Below are 18,260 nucleotides of genomic sequence, written 5' to 3'. Positions count from 1 at the left end.
TGAACATCTTTAAAGACTTCAGATATTTATTCGTGTTTATTTATGTTTTTGTTCACTATAAATCTAAACCATGAGTTGTAGAGAATAAACTAAAAGTTGCCTCAATATTATCTTCCAATATTAAAAGAACACATGTTCTCAGAATTCTAGAGTCTTCATTCAAAAGCCACTAACCTCCAAAATAAAGCAACAGTTTATTTTCTAGAAGGGCCCAAGTCAGTTCTAGAGAGCCTGCAACCCACGTAGGCTTTTGTTTTGCTTACACAAACAGTCTTCAGTCAGATCCCTTAGTTTGAGGTAAGCTGTGGCTCTTAGGAGACAAAGTCTGAATACAACCACAATTATTCCACAGCCTTCTTGTCCTGGAATTAGTTACAAACCCATTTTTCAAACGAAGAATACACCCACTCATCCCTTTCTTTCTAGTTTATAATAATGTTATTTTTCTTCCAAATGTCTAAGCACCACTGATTTTTAAGCTGGAAAAGTTAATGAAAGCAACATTGCGTTTGAGGTCAGTCGGCCAGAAAAATGGACATGAGCCAACCCACATCCCAAACATTTTGCCTCAATGGCGTGTGAACAAAATGCCTCTTCTCCTCCTGGTCTCCAACAGAAGCCAAACAAAACCCTGCAAGACAGTTATCCACTGGAATTGAGAAGCCTGTCAAGGGCAGAAAGACTACACACACACACACACACACACTCCCTGTTTAAGGTACAACAAAAAGGCTCTTTCTCACCAAGAGCTCTGCAGCACAGACTGCCCAAGGGCTTCCCCTGGAGATGCTGTTTCAGGGAAAGCCAAGAGATCACAAGTTCAAAACAAGCCGTCCTAGCAAGATAAAGAGTAATCTCCCCAATTCTGAAGTAAATAAGCAAGCAAATATTCGTAAAACTAGCTTAAAGCCCTTTTAGACCAGTTTCGAAAAATTATGTGATCGCAAGGAAGACAAATTTAGGCTGTCACGAGAACTTGCTAACTTTTTTAAACTATGATTTCCTTTTTCAAATTGTAACGTTTCATGCTTTACAATTTAGTTGCACTTCAATTCCTTTTCACGTTTCTTAAGCCAAAAAAAGAAGCATGAAGCAACTAGGAAGTGGACACAATTACATATGCAGCAAAAAGTTAACCAGAAGATCTAAGTTTTAACTATGAAATTTAGAAAAGCAACTGTATTATGTGACATTCCATCATTTAATCTTCATAATAATGAATACGGAATTTTTGGTGCAGTCTGCTTACGGTCCAAAACAGCATCATTTTAGAATTATAAATGTAACATAATGGAGACAAATTGCATACTATGCTATGATTTGATTTAATAAGTACCAAAATACTCAGGAATTTTTATTTATTACAAATATTTCTCCCTAAATTATCTAAGCAAGTGTTCAATATTTGCATCTCAGAATTCTGAGACAAACAGTTATATTAGTATGAAAAAGACCAATTTTACTTCTGAGCTAAAACCAAAAGGTGATGAATTTTAATCACCAAGATAGTAGTTTAGATGCATCGACAGGGAAACATAGACATTAAAAATACACTAGTTATGTTACCACAGCTGCCTTGCTTAAGTAAGGAACCTAAATGATGGACACTACTCTTGCATTTATATTCACAGAAGTACAAGTACCAGATTGTTGAAATCTCCTTGTTCCAAGTACATCTCTTTATACTCAGTTAACAACAGTTCTGTACATACATGAACAGATTCAGAAGGGAGTGTGCAAATGATTGGATTTGGAGTCCACACCATGCTCTGCCGAGAGCCGAAGAAGGAAAGCTTGGTTCAGGGTCATCTGCAGACAAGGGGGCCCACCCAGCAAAACATCCCAAGACAGACAAGGGCAGGTGGAAACTTACCACTGGAGCAGTTGGTCCCTCCCCAGCCAGGCTCACACTGACAGGTGTTTGGAGCAACACAGCGGCCATGGACACATTTATCAGCACAGTGGGCTGTCAGAGAGGAAATCAATCAAATAAAGAGAGTTGGCACAAGAAAAAAAAAAAAAAGCCAACAACACAGCTGTTGCACATCCCAGTCTCAAGTATCAGTTAAAAACAACATGCATGCTGGATAATTTCCTTCAATCCATTCCTCAGCCCTCTCACAGTCTGCTGCATTACCAAACAATTCCCCTTCTTATTTTGGTATCTACAAATAAATTCCATCATTCCTATGATTTTATTCTACTTCATGCCAAATTAGGAAGGAAGTTTCAAGGAAAACTGCCTAATTCACTTTTTAAAAAAATTATCAATGGGGCAGTGCCTGTGGCTCAGTGAGCAGGGCGCTGGCCTCATATGGTGAGGGTGGCGGGTTCAAACCCAGCCCCAGCCAAACTGCAACCAAAAAATAGCCGGGCGTTGTGGTGGGCACCTCTAGTCCCAGCTACTCAGGAGGCTGAGGCAGGAGAATTGCCTAAGCCCAGGAGTTGGAGGTTGCTGTGAGCTGTGTGACACCACAGCACTCTACCGAGGGCAATAAAGTGAAACTCTGTCTCCACAAAAAAAAAAAAAAAAAAAAAAATTATCAATGAGGACGCCCCTCTCTTGGCAGGAGAACATGTGGAGAAAAAAGCCACAAAGCAAGATACCAGGACCCCAGACAGACAAGAGTGGATGGAGACGCAATTCTCTTTGCATGACATATTCGCCAGAAACAACAGCCACGTTTCTTTGTGGACGTGTTATTCACAACTATGACACAGCAGAATTGCACGCTCTTCTCCTGTTGAGGAGGATATTTTAAAATGTCACCCAGGTCTTTGGGAACTATTAAATCTCAATTCCTCTTTCATTGGTGAAATCTTAGGTGTACCCAATCCTTGGAGGCAAGGAGCAGGGTGGTAGGCAAAGGACGATTTGATGATTTCCAAAGGCCTAGTTATATTAGCATGAAAAGTACCAATTTTACTTCCATTTGGGCTAACAGAAACAGACCTCAAAAATCTGCTATGTGGAACTTCCACATTATTGCCATCCCTTGTGCCACTCACGCTGATTAAAAGCTCTTTAAAATACCTGGATAGGGCAGTGCCTGTGGCTCAAAGGAGTAGGGCGCTGGTCCCATATGCCGGAGGGGGCCAGCACCCTACTCCGCCCTACAGCACCCTCTCTTCAAACCCAGCCCCGGCCAAAAACTGCGAAAAAAAAAAAATACCTGGATATATGAGTAACTGTGAGAGCAACTTGGAAGAATTTGGGGTTCAGATATTCTAAAAGTTTATTTTAGAGTGAGATGGGTACTCTGTTTACATGAGAGATGCCTTTTATTGATGTATGACTTCTTGCAAAAGTCAAAATGTTTACTGTCCAAACATATAAAATGTCAATAAGGAACTAAACCTCATCTCCAGTTCCACAAACTAATCCATTTTCATGGATATAGAATATTGAGGATTTTTTTCCTACATATTTTTCTCCTCAGAAAAGAAACAGAACCATATTTTTTCAATGTGCTTTTCCATTTAGCATAATGAGCACAAGATTTCCACGTCATTATATGATTTATTCACGATTCTGTGCTTCTTCCACATACACGCACATAGGCTATATACATTGCTGGACCAACAATGATGATCACTTCTAAGATCATGAAGACCTAGACGTGAAGAGATATAAGGAAAAGGCGTTTTAGAAGAGAGAAAGCAAAAGCAAGGGGTACACAAAGAGAAGTTCTGTGGGGTGCAGTGTTTGGATCAACAGCTTTGAAACGTAGAGAAAGATCTTGAAAACCAAATTCAAGTGTTAGGAGTTTCATGCTAAGAATAATCTATGAAAAGTATAAATTTGTCACAAGAGGTACAGGACACCACAATGAAATAAAGTCACCAGATTTTCAGAAAATACAGACCGTCTTGCTGTCACCAGAATAATTCTTAGCACCCAGGTGATTTGATGAGATGAGAATGGGACCCTGATGAACGCTAAAGCTGTGGACACTTGACTTCCAAGGAAGTGTTTGGCAACCTCATAATATTTGATTCTGACAATTACATATTTAACTGTAATTAAAATCAGAACCTGCCTGTAACATAGGAACCTAGAAGCCCTACACTATGTTGACTTTTGTTGCGGAGTTAAGTCAGTATGTGCTGAGCCCACGTGTTTGAATGTGTAGATGTCATTCACTAGAAAAGCCATTCTTCTGCTCTGTTTTCTTTAAAATGTAGGTGTGCATACACCTAAAGCCAGCAGGCAACCAAACTCAAGTGTGCAAAGTTCAGTTAAATACCACAGAGATCTTGGGTCTCAGTGCAGAGCACCCATCACGCTGTGACGCTAAGACTCTCCCACCTTACACAGAATGTCGTCATCCACTGTAAATTCAATATGAGATGACCCTGTCTCACTTTGTACCAGAGTACTATGTTTGCAACTATTATTAGTGATCAGCCTTCAAACCCAAATTTATCAATTTCTCCTCTTTCAAGATATTAAGGCTATTTAAAATTATGTTTGCATATTCCTAGAAGTTTTACAAATTATTTACTATTTGCCTTTAATGTACAACAAGACTTCCTTGATCCTGTGCATTTAGAACAAAGCACAGAAGTTAAACATGGTGGAAAGAAGTAACACCCATATCTTTGAATTTCACATTTTTGTGCTTGTTTAATAATGTCGTTCTTGGCCAATTAATTTTATACTAAAGAAAATGTTATAAATGTTAATTTCTATGGTAAATTTATATTAATAAAAGGATGTCTGTTTTTTTATCGTGGGCATCCATATGACATTTAGTTTGACAGCAGAACAATTCTACTATTTGAGAATCTTAAAACTTCTGAGCTCACAGGAAGCTGGGTTCCATCAGAGCAACCTAGGGCTCCTTATCCACCTGGGAAGTGGTTGGCTATTTGAGGAGCATGGTTGGGGTCTTCTATGGACAGGTGTCAATTTGCTGCTTTCTCTTTCTTCTCTGTCCTTTCATTTTTTCTCATTCCTCCTCTTCCTTTTCACTTTCTACCAGTCATCTTCTTCCTCTCTCCATTAACTACTTCTTTGAGATGCATGGTTACTATTGAAAGTGCAAATTAAAATCTAGTTTGAGTTGTAGTTTCCTGGGCTCTTAACCCCAGGGTGACCCCAAAATGATTTCCACTGTAGCACCTGAATCAACTAATAAGAAAGGTAAGAGTGAATAAGCAGGCCTATCACCTTTCCACAATATCAAGATAACTCTTATTAAAAATGCATAAATGAATTATAATAAACCAGAAATATGTTCCAGGAGGTTAAGAACCAGAACTACATATGCTTACATATCAATCCACTGTTTTTTTTTTCTGTTATTCTTATTTTGTTACTCAAAAAAAAAAGATAATAAGTAAATTTTGATGGGAACAATCAAAGGACACCTGCTTCTGAATGCTCTGAGTTTGCTGAAGATTTGACTCTTGATAGTGCAAACTTTGTGTTTTATGAAATGAATTCCAAGGAGTCCAGTCCATTGTAATAGATGAAAAAAATCCCATAATGATAGTTTTAAAAGGTGGATTATTTTTACAAAAACCTTGAGTTAACATTTAGCCAAAGTCTGAAATAAAGTGCAGCTAGATCATTAGCAGACAACAAATCTGCCTATAAGTTAACTAGGAATTGGAAGGAGGAATCTGCTTTCTTAATGACTTCTTTATTGTTAATTAAAGCGAAAGTCAATGGAATTACCTCTGATCGCTGAAGCCTGAAGTCAAAGAAGAATCTAAATGATGACAAATATTGGAGTCTAAAAGGAAGGAACACAAAACTCTACTTCCATGGGACAACATCTTCACACAGCAGTAGACTCTGTCACATAAGGGCCATTTCTGGTCCATGCTCCCTCCCATTGTGTCTGGACTCTCCACATCCAGCAACAGCCCTGACCAGGTACCCTCAAGATAGAAAGGAGCAAAGAGAAGAGGACAGAGTAAGACACAGACCTCTCTATGCTCTTTGATGTCCCAACTCACCAAGTTGTGCAAACACCAGTTCTGCCACATGCAGTGGCAACCCCACACCCAGGAGATCAGCTGAGCACCACCTCAGCCTCACTGTCCTTCCCTCATGTAGCTCCAGATGCCCCACTCCAGGTCCTGAGTTTCCATGGCTAACATACTCCACATAAGAGACTAAAGTCAGTTAAAGATGTGAAGTTTTCATGTAGAAGAACCCAAAGTGAACTAGAAAAGAAGGGGGAAAAGGGTCCACCTTAGCAAATGCTCAACAGTTCAGATCTCAAAGATAGTTACAAAGGACCCATTCTAAGTGTAGATCTCCCACAAATGGGAAGTCACTTATTCCCTAGCCTTGTCTTCACTCCTTATTTTTAGAAGGAAAATTAAAATCAAGATAAGACCAGCAAAAGCAATATAACCAAAATGATTTCTTCTTCCCACCCATCTTTAAGAAATATATTCTGAGTTTTCAATGGCCTTTTTTAGAAGCTAAATCTCTACCTATGTTTCAGACATATCAAGCTGCAAGGGGCAGCCAAGTCATCCTTTTCCCTCCAGAATTGGGAAGAAAGAGACACTGATGAGAAGAACAGACCATGCCTTTGAAGTAAAAGCTGTGGACAGTCTGTCTGCCTGATGGACAGGTGAGGACTAACATGACGACCCTGGAATCTTCTCTAATTAGGCTCCTGTTTCAGCCTTAGTTCCTAAATCCATTTAAATCCCATTACCAATGACATGGACCTCATTCTTTTCACTTGTAAATACTTGGCTTTAATGCTGACAGCCATTAACTGTACTTGGTAGTTTTCTCTTCTAACACATACATTTCCCTTTGCATTTTCACTGAGGGAGACCCAAAAAGTGAAAGGAAGAATGGGCAGACCAAAGACTCCCTTACATACCAATTATAGTGCTAAAAACAGTACATACCATTGTCCTAAAGAATATAATAAATTAATTTAAATTCATTTGAAATATGTTTCCTTTTTCTGATGTTGTTGAGTAAAGAGCCTACATCACAAACTTGTTTTCTCTCATTTATTCTGTGAGTTGCTACAAAGGAACATAAACTTTTAGAGTTAAAGGTACATTTACTGAGCATCATTCCTGCATTTTTCAGACAGGGAAACAGACTGGGAGAATGGAGTGATTTCTCCAGTATGTATAGTTGGTGTTAAAGACAGAAATAGGATTAAAACCTGGTCCTTGACTCCCAATGGACCAAAACTTAGGGTGAGTTTTAATGGGAGTAAGATGATGAAAGGGGTTAAAAGGTAGGGTAGAGGCTATGCTGGGTCAGACACTAGGGCAGGAGTGCTAGATGGCCAGGAGTCAGGAGTCAGAAGATTGAAAGGAGAAAGAGGGAGAAAGTAAATAGAATTTACTTTCAAGATAAACTTGATCCTTCCAACACTTTTGCCTAAGGTTAATTATATGCAAACTCTTTACAAAATCTAATCACTATAATAATGTTCAAAGCAGACACCAATAAATTTGTGTCATATTTCCACACATTATAGTTCAGCCTATCCTATTATGCTTATTTATAAAAAAAAAAAAGAAAGAGAATTCTCATATATTTCAATTTAATACTTACTAAAGTACCAGGCACATTGCCAACCTTTACTATGGGTAAAGAGATGACAGACTAGGAACTCTTAGTATGCAAAGGAGATCACATGGAAATACATCAAACTCAGTAAACCCAGAGCAGAAAGCATTGCTAATAACAGAGTTTTGAGCAAAATACTGAAAGAATATCAAATGATTTCATTTATATGAAATGTCCAAATAAGAAACTCCCTATAAACAGGATATTAGTTGGTGGTCTAGGGTGGGGAGGGACTGTGGGTAAATGTGAGATGGATAATAGGCAGAGAGTTTCTTTTGAGATGACAAAAATGTTCAAAAATTGTGTGATAGTTGTGCAACTCAGTAAATATGCTGAAAACATTTAATTGTACACTTTAAGTGTTTGAATTCTATGGTATGTGAATTATATCTCAGTAGAGCTGTCATGAAAAATACTGTGGAAGCTGAGGAAAGGGAGCAATGTATTCCAACCAGGGTGAGATCAAGGAGGTTCTCATGAAACAGAGGACACCTGAGCTGAGAAAGGAGACACCTTTGTTTTGTTGGTTTTTTTGTTTTGTTTTGTTTTGTTTGAGACTGAGTCTCACTATTTCACCCTCAGTAGAGTGCCATGGCGTCACAGCTCACAGCAACCTCAAACTCTTGGGCTTAAGTGATTCTCTTGCCTCAGCCTCCCAAGTAGCTGGGACTACAGGTGCCTACCACAACGCCAGCAACTTTATTGTGTTTTTGGTTGTAGTTGTCATTGTTTTCAGCAGGCCCGGGACAGTGTTTCTTTGATTGTAGTTGTCATTGTTTCCAGCAGGCCCAGGACAGTGTTTTTAATTCCTGCAAGCCCCAGTGTATGTGGCCAGCGCCCTAGCCACTGAGCTACAGGTGCCAAGCCAAAGGTAGACACCTTTGTAATAAAGTTGCAGGGAGAAGTGGCCAAAAAAACTGCCTCACACTCTTTCCTCCTGTGTTCCATCCCCAAAGTTACATAATTTACTTTTTGGGCAGTACCTGCTGTTAAGGTACATGAAAGTCCTACTGGGAATGGAGGGAAAGGTAATTTAGATATGGAGCTTCTTTTATTATATTTACTAAATGCAAACTTCTAGATTCCTAGTATTCTATCATTCACTCCATGACTGTCCAGTCATCTACTGTGTCACACATGAGGACCCTGGTGGCTGAGGTGTAAGACCCCTGGACCCTAAGCAATAAGTTATGCAACTTTGTTGATGGCATACAAAGTGGAAGGAGTGTGAGGCAGGTTTTCATCTCTTTCTTGCAACTCTCATCCTCCCTCCTATTGTGTGAACAAATGGCTAAATCTGCAGAAAGCACCAGCTAACACTTAGGGATGGGCCAAAAGAATTATGAAGTCCTTCACACTGAATTTTTTGCATGGGTAAATGAATTCCACACACACACACACACCCCTTCCAGACTTATTATATGAGGACCCACCCCTCTATTATGTATATATTTTAGATCTCTATTTCAGGAAGCAAAATATGATTCAGGTGAGTCAATTACTAATTAAATAAACATCCATAGTAGCAGAATAAATTTAAGGCCCATTGATATAAGGAGGAGATGCTAGAACTCGGAACTTCTACCATACATTTGAAATAAAAGTGTCACAGCCTAGGTACAATTGAGATGGCCAAAAGACATGAGGGGAATTAAAAACACTCTCATTAGAAACATGTATCATTCTCTCCCTGAATCAACATTGACTCTAATAACCGTGTGAAAAGAGTTAAGTATGAAAACTACTAACTCTAAAACAACCACAGAACAACAAAACTAAGAGTTATTGCTAATAAAGAAATAAAGATGAAGTATAATCATAATACATATTCAACCTAAAAGAAAGCAAAAAGGAGAAAAATAGGAACAAAAAAAGGGATGAGATAAGTAGAAAGTAAGCCTAACAATATCAATAATCACATTAAATGTAAATGATTTAAATATCTCAATTAAAAGACAGATTATCAGACTGGATTAAAAAAGCAAGACCCAACTATATGCTGATTACAAGAAATACACTCTAATTGAAAAAACACAAATATGTCAAAAGTACATAATAAAACATATGGTAACACTAATCAAAAGAAAGCTGAAGTAGCTATATTAATATCAAACAAAGAAGATTTTACAGCAAAGAGTATTATTAGACACAATAGAGATAATTTGAAACATTCAATTCATCAAAATTAAATAATACTAAACATTTATGCATCTGACAACAGAGTTTCAAAAACTGCAAAAAGATAGAGATACAGTTAAAGTGAAAGATTTGAATAATCAGTCTCAAGAATTGATAAAACAACTGTACAGAAAATCAGAAAAGATACAGTACATTTGAAACCAGTTGACATTTATATATACTCTATCCAATAAAGCAGAATAAATTTCCTTTTCAAGTAAATATAGAACATTCACCAAGTTAGATCATATTCTGAGGAATAAAACACGCCTCAATAAATTTTAAAAGATTCAAAGTATATTTTTTTAGCACAATGAAATTTAGTTAGAAATCAATAACAAGATATGTGGAAAGTGCTCCCAGATAAAAAAGTAACAGACTTCTAAAATAACTCACAAGTCAATGAAGAAATCAAAAGAGAAATTAATTAGTGAGTATTTTGAAATGAATTAAAATAAAATCACAACATGTCAAAATTCGTGAAATGCTGTGAAAGCAGCACTTAGAAGGAAGTTTTACCACAATAAGTGCCTATAGTATGAAAGAAAAAAGGTCTCAATCAAATTACCTCAGCTTCCATCTTAAAAAAAAAAACTGGAAAAAGAAGAGTAAACAAAAACGCTAAGGAAGGAAATAATAAAAATCACAGCAGAAATCCATGAAATAAAAAACAGAAAACCAGAAGAGGAAAACAAAACTCAGTTCCTTAAGAAGATCAGTGAATTGGGTCAACTTCTAGCTATATTTATAAAAAAAAAATATTTATTACCAGTATCTGAAATGAGATAGATATTAGTTTAGAATATGCAGGTGTTTCTAAAACATAAGGAAAGGCTATTAACGACTTTATGCCAATAAATTTGATAACCTAGATAAAATGGAGAAACTAGCAGAGCTTAAGTAGAAATAAATAACCTGAATGGACATGCATATTTTAAATGAATTGAATTGTAGTTAAAAGCCTTCTTATAAAGAAAATTCCAGTTCCAGATGAATTCTATGGTGAGTTCTACCAAACATTAAAAGAAAAAATAATACCAACTATATAAAAATTCTTCTAAAAAATTAAATGTAAGACTATGTCCCAGAAAAAGTCTAAAATTACCCTAATGCCAAAACCAGGAAATCTGCAGAAAATAAAACTTTCAAATATCTGTCATGAATAGAGATCCAAGGATTCTGAACAAAACATTAGTGAATTAAATCCAACAATATAGTATAAAAAGCATTAAACTTCGTGATTAGGTGAGGTTTGTTCCTTGAATGCAAGGTTGGTTTAACATTTGAAAACCAACCAACATAATTCATTGTATTAAAAAAAAAAAAAAACTTGTACATCTGTGTGTGTGTGTGTGTGTGTGTGCTTTTTAGAGAAAGAGAGAGAGAGTAGGTGAGTATGATTATTTCAAAAGATGCCCAAGAAAACATTTAGCAAAATCCAATAGCCAATCCTGATAAAAATTCTCTGAACAGTAGGAACAGAAAGGAATTCCTTCAACTTAATAAAGCACAAATATGAAAACCTACTACTGACATTATACTCAATAGTAAAAGAATGAACGCTCTTCTCCCTAAGATTAGGAACAAAGACAAGGATCCCTGCTTTTACTATTTCTACTCAGCATCAGAGTGAGGGTTATAATGAGTATAATAAAGTAAAAAAAAGAAATAAAGTTTATCCAGATTGGGAAGGAAGAAGTAAAACTGCCTTAATTTACAGACTATTTGGTATTTATCTAGAAAACCTAATAGACTCTACAAAAAAGCTACTCAAAAATAATAACAGTGTTTAACAAGGTTGTAGATAAAACTCAATATACAAAATCTCAATTATATGAGTATTTCTATATACTAGCAACAATTAGAAACTGAATAGCCATTCATAATAGCATCAAAAATATGAAATACTTAAGGATAAATCTGACCAAATATATGAAAGACCAGTAGACTAAAAACTAACACTGCTGCAATAAACTAAAGAAAAACTGAAACTATCAACCAACTTGACCTATTTGACATTTACAGAACACTCAACTGGGAATATCTTAAACAGTAAGATATTCCTCATGAGTCTGATGACTCAACCTCAATAAGACAGCAATTCTCTCCTAAATAGACACATAGACTCAGTGTGATACCAATCAAAATCCCAGAAAAATATCTGCAGAACTTGACAAGCTGAATTCACGAAAATTCTTATAGAATGCAAAGTGACTAAAATAGCTGAAACAACTTTGAAAAAGAAAAACCAAATTTAAAGACTAATATTGTCTAATTTAAAGATTTATTATAACGCTACAGTTATATCAAGACTGTGTGGTGTTGGTCCAAATATAGGCAAATGGATCGATAGAATTGAATATAGAATATAGAAATAAATCTGCACAAAAATAGGCAACTGCATTTTGACAAAGACACAAGGCAATTCAGTAAAGAAAAAAGTCCATTCGATAGTGATTGAAAAATTGGGCATATGTATGCAAATAAATAAACTGGGATGTATAATCTTACAACATAAATAAAAATTAACTCAAAATCATCATTGATCTAAATGCAAAATCTAAAACTATAGAACCCCTAGAGGGAAAAAATGGCAGAAAACCTTTGCGACCTTGAGTTAGGCAAAGAATTTTTAGATACAGCACCAAAAACGCAAGATGAAAAAGAACATATTGAGAAATTTGCTTATCAGAATTGAAAACTATTCTTTAAAAAACACCATGAATAGAATGAAAAGTCACAAGCTAGAAGAAATTATTTTTTAAAAACTATATCCGATGAAGAACTTGTACCCAAAATACTTTATAAAGAACACTCAATAAGAAAAAACAGCTTTACAACAAATAAATAAGTGGGCAAAAGATTTGGATACTTCACCAAAGAAGATATACCATTAGCAAATAATCCCACAGAAAGATGGCTCAACATCACAAGTTAACTAGAACGATACAAATTAAAACCACAATAAGATACTGCTATACATTCATTTGAATAACTGAAATTAAAAACACTGTCATATCAAGTGTTGGCAAGGGTATGGAAGAACTGGAAATCTTATACATATGTAAAAAGATCAACAACTTTGGAAAAGTTTGGCAGTTTCTTAAAACGTTTATGGACATTTGGGTTGTTTCCAGTTTGGGACTGTTAAAAATAAAGCAGCTGCGAACTCTTGTGTACAACTACCAAATGATTCCATCATTCCATTCCAGGTATTCTCCAAGAGAAAAGAAAGACTATGTCCACACAAACACTTATACAGTAAGTTTTCAGAGCAGCTTTATTTGTAATTGTCAAAACCTAGAAATAATCTAAATGTGATCAGTACATGAAAGTCATATTCATACACTGGGATATGACTCAGCAATAAAAAGAACACACTAATGGTGCACAGGACAGTATGAACGAATCTCAGAATGATTATGCTGAGTGAAAGAGATCGAATATAAAAGACAACATGTGCTATTCCACCGATATAAAGCTCTAGAAAATGCATAGCAATCTAGAGTGACAGATAGATCGAAAACTCAATTGTGCCTGGAGAAGAGGCAGACAGAGAGGAGCGGATGAGAAAATTTACAAAGGGTTGTAAGGACACACTTGCGCGTGGTGAGCAAGTTCACTGTTATAGTTAAAGTGAGGGTTTCGGGGTTCTTTACATGCGTCAATGTTCATCAAAGTGGACATTTAAAAATGTGCATTTATTGCATGTCAATTTTACCTCAATAAAGCTACTTAAAAAAAAATACTGAAGTGTGAAGGAAACATCAGAGAGAGGCAAAGAGCCCTCTTTTTATACAAAAGAAGACAGAGGGGGTAAAAAAAGTTTGAGCTAACACTAAAATACTGTACGTACTGTGCAACTTCAAAAAGAGTCTTTGGTTATTGGCCGCTGGACAGTCCAAGTGCCTAAGAAGGTACTCTCTTTTGACCTTTCCAAGAAATATTTATTTGGAAAAATGTTAATACTAAAAGATCACAATGTGGTGTTCCACATTGTGGTGAGCTCATTGTGGTGAGCTTTTTCTATACAAAGCAAATGACTTATACAGGAAAAAAAATACCGTTGGTGTTGAAACAGATTCTTGTAAGGGATCCCACACAAGGGACTGAAATACCATCTGTGGAGCACATAATCCTATTCATTTATTTGAAAATGGAAGGCGTGTTTAGCTTAATTCCGCACTTATATGGGCATTATCTGTTTTGGCCAGAACCCTCACATTGTCTCTTTAGGTTGACTCAGATTTAAGTAACATAAGTAACATGATCCTAACAGGCCATAGTTTCAAAATGTTCACAAGCACTTGGAATAAACTCTAGTTTTCCTGAGCACCAACTCCTAACAACCCAGCCTACAACGGGTCTGGGGATTTAACTGCAAATCAATTCAATTTGAGGTTTTCAAAATTGTCAGCACACAGTGTAGAGAAGAAACCAGAAGGAATGTAACTTCATTTGGGACAAATTAACTCCCTGCTGGACCTGTCATGCCTGCGTCTACGAGGAAAGTATGATGGTTCTATGCACAGGAAGTACCAGAGCAGGCCCTTCTGTTTTTAGAATGGCATTTCTCTTGGTCCAACCACTCTCTGTGGAGCCATGGAATTCTTTCACAAATATGTTTCCCCACAGCATGCTTTCCATCGCATGGCCTTTCCCCTGGTCTGCCTGATTTCACCTTACTGACACTAGTTCCCAGACACTTTGCTTCTGGTTATCCATTATCAGAATCTCATGTTAATAATTACAAAGGCCAGCCCTGGGGAGAGTTGGGGGGTGGGACAGTTGTCGTTGGGGTTCCCACTCTTCCCACTCAGTGTTCCCAACCCCTCCTCCATCGCTGGTGGTGGTTCTGAGATGTTTCCTTTTGGATTCTGCTCCCCCCACCCCCGTGTTCTTCCCTCTCTCCTTCTCTGTCTCTAACTTCTTCAGAATAAATGGAGGGCACATACCCAAGGATTAATGATTAATAACAACAGCTGAGATTTTTTTCTTCTTGGTAGGACCTTTGAGTTTCAGTATGGAAGCCTAAGCCCAAATGTCTACACTACCATTTCTTCAAAAGGAGGCTAGTTAAAGGTTTGAGAGAAAGCTGCTGCGGTAGGGCTTTTGCTACTTGAACGCACCTCAGAAACCAAGGAATACAAATTCAAATACCTCCATGGGGAACAGGATAAGTTAGAGAAGTATTGAGTCAGGTAAGATGTGGGAGAACTCAGACAGCACTTGCTCATGTGAAGGGCACAGCCTCCTTTCAGCCTGTGATCTACCGCCACGTGGGACTCCCAAGCCAGTGTTATCAATCGCCTGATTCTTCTATGAAGGATGAAAGTCCCAAGTTCTATGCTTAAATTTTTTAAAAACATAAAAGACTGTGTGAAACAAACAAAACATGATTTCACATCAGATCATCCAGCCTTGCTAGTTTGCTACCTCTAATACAGACGATTGGTACACTATATGAAAGCAACAGTCACGGTCCTAACAGAACACAGAATAAAGGGCTGTGAAGTTCTTTAACAGGTCACACTTTAACCTTTATAATTCCTTTTAATTCCTTAATTTTAGCTTTTGACCCTATGTCAATTGCCAAATCTATCATACATCTAGCTATTGAGAATTTCACATCAAGAGCAACTTCATGTGCATCCTTACTGACAACTTTACTTCTGGTGAACAGCTATTTGTCATGAAATAGCACTGCTGGTGACAGCTCAAAATTTGGAGATGTCCATCTGATGCCATCTCCATCAACAAAGCGAGTAAAACAGGCACCTACTCCAATCCCCAGCAATGCTGAGGAAGCATGGTATACCCTTCTCTAACTCAACTAAAACTTTCTTGAGTTGTTACAACAGATATTATCATTGTTTGTCAAAGAAATCAAAGACACAAAGAGTTTCAAATGAAGTATAAACATTTACAGTTACCCAGACTAAGTTTATAGAAAACTGAATCCCTTCAAGTAGTGTTTTCCAAATAAGTAGATTTTGAGGACTATTAGTTCCATCGCGTTCTTAGGTGGGGAAAGTGAGGGAGAAGGGAGTGAGGAATACCATAGTAAAATAAGCCTGAGACACACCTCTACTGCAGCCTAGTGCAAACCTTCAAACAAGACCATACAGCATCAACTAAACTAATCAGATAATGCAATGGTGAATGCTGTAGAACCAGGCGCATACAACTACAGAGAATGGCCAGGACCCAAGTTTCTGGGAACCTATTCTCCAACCTGGATCAACTAGGTTAAACTTTTTATATCTCTCAATTCCATGTTCACTACAATACATTACCTTAGATATTTATGTTTACACTTAAGCTTCTCTTGGTGTGGCTGCCATATTTTTAGACTTGTCATAACCACTTCTACCCCTCCAATTGCCCAGCAAACTAGAAAAGCCCACCATAAGATAACGCTCCCCTCTGTGAGAAATCAGAATTATTTGTCAAGGACAAAAAAAGGTCTGGAACACGGGCCATTACTACAACTAAAGGCAAGAAAGAGCATCAGGGCAGCACTGATTCTATTAGCACATTCGTCTCTCTCCCCCTTCAGTATCTCTGTGTGGGGCCCAGATGGACGCACTGACTTTACCACTGGACTATCAGTAAAAAGTATTGGCAGTCACTGTCCCCAACTAAAAAGATGCACCATGTCATGTCAATGTTTTGTGGTTGGTCACCTAGGTCAAAATGTCTTTTTTCCATTGTTTTAAAATTATTTTAAATTATTTTGCCCTAAAAAGATTTGAGGCCTAGTACACTAAAAATTGCCTCTCAGTTCTGGGCTTTGATCCTAGCCCTGAAAAGGGATTACATAAATTAGCAGGCCTGGGAATAGTCCACCTGTCCTGCAGAGACTGCCATTTAGGGAAATCGTTTTCTGAAGATAAGGCAAGGATTTTCATTGTTTCCTGTTGGCTTTGTCTCCATGGGACTCTAAAGTTATGCTTTTTTAAGAAAACAAAAAAATACAGACAAAACAACAACAAAACAGGTCGCAAATACGATTTCTGTCTGTTTAGATGATTAAGGTTATCTGGAATTCATAGTGAGTTTTTTACAAATTAAATTCATAGTTTCAACAAAATCCTAAGTAGTAAGCAAGCAGTGGCAATAAAGGTTTGCTGCATTATTTATTAGATTTCCTATCTTCACTACCAGCAGAGACCAACAACCGAAACTGGAAAAGAGAAGCCTGGGTTCCAATAGACGTGTGGGAAAATAGGAATTACTGCTAGTGCGGTATGTGGACAAAAGGCTTTTCCCTGTAGTTACTGGTAGGTTCTTCTCACCCAAGTCAGACTCCATAGCAACAGATTACAGGGTCCCTATGGAAACCTGAAAAAATCCATTGCCAGTGGCTAGAAGGGCATCATGGGTCAGTATATTCGAGAACATATCATCTGATTGTTGCTAGTCAGGTTCTCTTTGGCCAGCCTAACAGGATTGCCTCACTTTTATCTTTACGCAAAACAGTCTACTTAAAGGCATCTATAGACTGAGGAGTTTTGGAACTATTTGGCAAGATCACAACTTTATCCTTCAACAAGCCTGTGAGAATCAAACAAGTCCAGAGCAGAAGGCTCTGTCTGCCTTAAACTCTCCCCTGGCTCCCCTAAACCTGCCGGTGAAACCTCGTTCTTAAACAGCCCTCTGCAAAGGCCCCAGACAGGGTGTCTTGCCCTGCACTCCAGCTCCTTTTGGCCTGAAACATTTGGGCCCTATATTTCTCAGCTGGCAAGGGCCAAAATAACATAAAGCCCACATAAAGAATTAAATGTGTCCTGACATACTCACTACATGGGGGGAGAAAGTGCCTTCCGTGCAGCTCTTCCCAAAAGCCTTGCCTTGTTGGACAATTCGTCCAAGCCTGAAAATCCTTCCCCTAAACGGATGCCTGGCTGACACTGGAGAAAAAGGTGGCTGCCGAAAATCCTTCCCATACCCTACACAGTACTGCTCACAAGATGATCCTGAGCTAAGCTTTGCAAACATTCCAGCTCACAAAGAGGAAGCTAATTTCTCCTGGGATAGTAAATATGACTTTCTAATTGAGTGGCAGAATGAAATACAGTAAGAGCCTGTGGCTCTTATGATTCAGGGGTTTCAATCGATACCTCCATGATTCAAGACGTTGCAAACGTCATCGGATGCAAGACAGTCTAAATCCAAGAGTGGCAAAGGAGGGGCACTCCCTCCATTCACTGCCACTCCAACCCCATACCAGATGACATGAGTGGGTCACTCTGTCCTTTGTCTTAGCCCAGTCATGGTCTCAGAATCCTTCTGAACACAATGTTCTAGGTAGCCACTTTTAAGAGATGGTACTCTCTTTCCCAAAAGGGAAGCTTAGTCTAATATAACATAATATTCTAATATTAAAAAAAAAAAGAATAGGGAACAATGCCTGGGTTATATGGCAAATAGCCTAATGTGGCACCCAAAATGCCACTCCTGTAGCATAGTTATCTTCTGGCAGGAAAAGAGTCCTGGAGGCGGTGCCTGTGGC

At 37.7% G+C, this 18,260-nt stretch overlaps 1 protein-coding gene across 2 annotated transcripts in view; it reads right to left on the bottom strand.

Annotated features, from left to right (window-relative positions):
- MEGF10 (multiple EGF like domains 10) overlaps positions 1-18,260 on the bottom strand; it is a 164,481-nt gene that overhangs the window by 80,569 nt on the left and 65,652 nt on the right. For both annotated transcript variants that reach the window (XM_053567270.1, XM_053567269.1), the window contains one exon: positions 1,874-1,966. In XM_053567270.1, the coding sequence (XP_053423245.1) occupies positions 1,874-1,966 (93 nt within the window). The remainder of the gene's footprint in view (positions 1-1,873; positions 1,967-18,260) is intronic.

Source organism: Nycticebus coucang, chromosome 17, assembly GCF_027406575.1.
Source record: "Nycticebus coucang isolate mNycCou1 chromosome 17, mNycCou1.pri, whole genome shotgun sequence".
Lineage (NCBI taxonomy): Eukaryota > Metazoa > Chordata > Mammalia > Primates > Lorisidae > Nycticebus > Nycticebus coucang.
Note: the sequence above shows the minus strand (reverse complement) of the source record. Positions and strands in the feature narration are given on the sequence as shown.